Source organism: Octodon degus, unplaced genomic scaffold, assembly GCF_000260255.1.
Source record: "Octodon degus isolate 3935 unplaced genomic scaffold, OctDeg1.0 scaffold00014, whole genome shotgun sequence".
Lineage (NCBI taxonomy): Eukaryota > Metazoa > Chordata > Mammalia > Rodentia > Octodontidae > Octodon > Octodon degus.
In genome coordinates this window covers 21,123,385-21,127,499 of record NW_004524590.1, presented here as the reverse complement: position 1 = coordinate 21,127,499, position 4,115 = coordinate 21,123,385, and the positions used below count along the sequence as shown (strand labels likewise).

The window sequence follows — 4,115 nt, the reverse complement described above, 5'->3', positions numbered from 1 at the left end:
TTTTTTTGGTGGTACCAGGGATCGAACTCAGGACCGTGTGCTTGCTGGGCAAGCATTTATTCCACTGAGCTATCTCTCCAACCCTCTACAGATCTTTTCTATATGAGTAATTTTGTAATTATTTTCAAAATAGTCTTATTTTATAGGATTTTGCTTCATTTGGAGTTCTTCCACGTATTTGTCAATACTCATCTATACTGAATGCTTTCCCATATTGTATACATACGCTTAGGCCACATTTAAACTTCATTTTAAAGGTTAGCATCTCTGACATCTGATTTCCCCCACCACATTTCTTAGCTGCTCAGTTACTCCCTAATGTGATGGGAATTACATATATATATGAAATGAAAATCCTGCAGCAATCTTATTAGTTGATTATAGTTTTGTCCCACCTTAGACTCACCTCGCCTCATGGTTTTGCTCTGTAAAACTCCCACGAGAAGCAGGATCCCACTTGGGACCTTTAAGTCTCTCTTAAATAGAAGTTTTCTTTTCCCTAATAAATGTTTTCTGCTCTTAACCTCTGCTGTTCCTTAGAATTCATTCTTCAATTTTGGGGAACACAAATGCAGCATATAGAACATCTAGCAGGTTGGGAGTTATAACATTTTCCTAAATTATTTTGATTATTTGGAGGTTCTATATCATTCATATATCAATATTAAATTGTCAGATTTTTTTTCTCAGGAAAGTTAACAAGTGTAGTATTCTCTCTCTCTCTCTCTCTCTCTCTCTCTCTCTCTCTCTCTCTTTCTGAGACGGAGTCTTACTGTGTAGTTCAAGTGGGTCTTGAGTTCGCTATGTAGGCCTCGAATTTGAGGTGAGCCTTCTGCCCGGTCTCTAGAGTGCTGGGATCACAGGCGCGCACCACTATGCCTGGCTATTTTAAAATTTTGATTAAAAAAATCTTCAGAATCATCTTTAGTTTAAATTTCAAATATATTTAATTTGATAAGGTAATTTTTATTTTAATTTTTTTATGAATTTAGGTCAGGGTCTACAGGGTGTACAGGGTCTCATTACATAGATAGGACTTGCAGTGATCCTCCTGTATTTAGCCTCCCAAGAACTGGGATTACAGGCGCGCACCACCATGCCCAGTCTCAGCTGCCACTTCAGGGTACTCTGGGGGTGGGGTCAGCACAGCACCGGGGATCAAACCCTGGCCAGTGTGCTCTGCAGAAGCAGGCATTTTAGTCTGCTGAGCTACCTGGCTGGCCCGATTAGGTAATTTTTTGAGCTTATCTTGAATATATGTTTATATTTTCTGGCTTAGGAAGTAGATTGAGCCAGAACTGGATACACAGGGAAAAGTAGTGTACAAGGAAAAGAGAAATACTTGGATAGTTATGAATTTGGATGGTTTATTTTTGGAAATATGGTGGTGATGGTATTTCCCCCCCAACATATACTTTAGAGAAGTAACTATAGTACATAAAGAGGGAGATAAAATCTTGAAAACTCTAGATTGTTGTGTGAGCAGTGATATTCTAATACCAACCAGTCAAATGTCTGTACTTCTATTCATAAGCATGTGTTGCTAATGACACCTGAGAAAAATGTCTATTTTCACTGGGTAGTATCCGGGTAGGTCTGTAAATGTATGTAAGGTATTTGTTATGTGCTGAATTGTGTCTTATAAAAGTTCTTATGCGGCATCCCTAATAGAGGACTTCAAAATGTGACTGTATTGGATATTGTAACACATGGTGTGTGTGCACGGGGCTAAGGGGCAGCAGACACCACCAAGCTCGTGTAACGGCAACGTGGTATAGAATTTATTGTGCTTGGGTGCAGGTAGACAGAAAGCAAAAAGACCTGTGTAGAAAAAAGAGAAGTGTGCCCATTTTATAGGGATGGAAAGAAGGCAAGGGACAGTAGGCAGGAAGATTTTAATAAACATCTGTGGTCAAAATTCACTGGCAGTCTTGTGTCTCAGTGGGCAAAGTCCTTGAAGGTCCAGTGTAAATTTTTGAGTGTCTCCAGATGTCCCAGGACCTGAAAAATTCCTGTCTTATTTTATAGCTCCTTTCCCACATCTTGTGCTTGCCCATGACAGCTGCAGTGCTGAGCTGAGTTTCCTTCTGAGAGTAGTGCCCCTGCTGGCAAGTGGGTTAGGGGCTGGGAGATTGTTGCAACTGGAGCCAGATATAAGGTCTTCAAATTGCTAATTAAGTTAAAATGATATAAATCGTCTGAGCCCTAATCTAATATAGCTGGTATCTTAGAAGAAGAAATTAGTATGTAAAACATTTACATGTATGTATGATATTGAATAAGTGAATAGGTCCCTTTTTGCTAATAGTGCAATTGTGAAATACTGAACGTGGAACTGAAGAACTTAATGTTTGCCCTGTTGGATTTTGAGGTTTCAGAAGTGGCTGAATCTAGAGTTTGTGGTTGATTCATGGCCCAATGATGAGATTAAGCGTGTGACTATTACACCCTCTCTAGGGCTGGTAGCCTCCATACATTAGAAGGTACAGAAGGATGCTTGTCCTCTCTCTCCCTGATTGCTTTTGCTGTCTTCCACCATCATGAATGCTTGTTCCTCTGCCACCCTACCTTAGAGCTAGCGGATTATGGACTGAAACCTCTATAGACTGTAAGCTGAATAAACCTTTCTTCCATTAACTTTGCCTGTCAAGTCTTTTGTCTTGAGAGCAAAATAACTAAGATACCCTCCCTCCAAAGCCTTCTTTATCTTTCTAGATTCAGCCCAAATTCAAGCATATGCCCCACTATTTGAGATCAAATGAATTCTTCTAACTGAAACTTCTTTGAAGTTCTTGTATGGTTAGTGACTATTCCATCAGCGTACATATTTCTTTTTTCTTTTTCTTTTGGTATTGAGAATCAAACTCTGAGCCTCACACTTGCCAGGCAGATGCTCTGCTGCTGAGCTATATCCCTGGCCTTGTAATGCTTTCTTAATTGGATCATAAGCATATATGTACATACTCATTTTGTGGAGGTGGATGCATTCCTAGCCAAACTCTGGCCTACTCGAAGGTGTTAAAAGTGAACAACACAGGTTATTTGGACCTAATTTACATGATCAAAATAGAGAATGTACTGGAGCCCCTAAAATGAATCTGGTATTGACTGTTCTCTATATAAATCTTTAATAACACTTATTTTTTATCTTTTCCAAGTTGATTAAAAGGACATTGGGAAAATAATTTTTTATTTACCTATGAAATAATGTATTGCTTCTCAGAAGGAAAACATGCATACATCATTTTTTTGTTAGGAATAATTTAGAGTATTTGGTAATATTCTATTTCTGCATAAAATTATTCTGAAGAGGATTTTAGCAATGTGATACATGTTTAAAAATTAAATATTATCTTGAATTCAGTCATTCGAATTGTTTTCTTTCCAGACCCAAAAATGCCAGAGCATTTCCAGCTTTGAGTTTATCCTAAAAAAAAAAGAAAAGAAAAAAATTTTATTTTAAAGTCTTATTGGTCATTTTAAATATTTTATTGTCTTCCTCAGGTTTTTAAAAAGTCAGCTCCATCCACAGTATGGGAGAAAAGTATTTGCATGTTATTATGGTGACTCTCTTATCGAAACCTTAATCCGTGTTTTTGTCCCACTATTAGAGTTCTAAATCTGAAAGTAGATTATAAGAGGAGAACTAGATTGTAAAAATTATAAATAGGAGAGCCTTCCTAAGAAAGTGACCTTCTTTGGAAACTTTTAGTGGGCTTTTCTATATAATTTGGAGGCAAGTACAGAGAAAAGTTGCAGTTTAGGTGTATGGAACAAGAGGGCTAGAAGCAGTGCCTAGAAGAAATCTATCTATCTCCTAGGTTCTAGGCATATCCTTTACTTTTTCATATATCTCTGAATAAATGGCGAGGTCTTCCATCATAAGAGACATTATACAAATGGAAGTTCTCAGAAGAGGGAACAAATTTGTGCATCTCATGAATTTCACATAAGAAAGTTTTCCCTCATTTTTATCCACCTACCTCCAATTATAGACTATATCTCTTCAAAAAAAAAAGGGGGGGGGTCAGGGAGATGGCTCAGTAGAATAAACAGTTGCCTGGCAAGTGCAAGGGCCTGAGTTCAATCCCCAGTTCTGCCAAAAAAAAAAAAAA

The 4,115-nt window shown here is 37.8% G+C and overlaps 1 protein-coding gene across 3 annotated transcripts in view; it reads right to left on the bottom strand.

The window, feature by feature from the left end:
• Nucleotides 1-1,238: 1,238 nt before the first annotated feature.
• Acmsd (aminocarboxymuconate semialdehyde decarboxylase) overlaps nucleotides 1,239-4,115 on the bottom strand; it is an 82,759-nt gene continuing 79,882 nt past the window's right edge. The window contains exon 9 of one of the 3 annotated variants that reach the window (XM_023709771.1): nucleotides 1,239-3,427. In XM_023709771.1, the coding sequence (XP_023565539.1) occupies nucleotides 3,365-3,427 (63 nt within the window). In that variant the 3' untranslated portion in view covers nucleotides 1,239-3,364. The remainder of the gene's footprint in view (nucleotides 3,428-4,115) is intronic. The other 2 variants (XM_023709772.1, XM_004626375.2) reach the window with 2 other exon arrangements.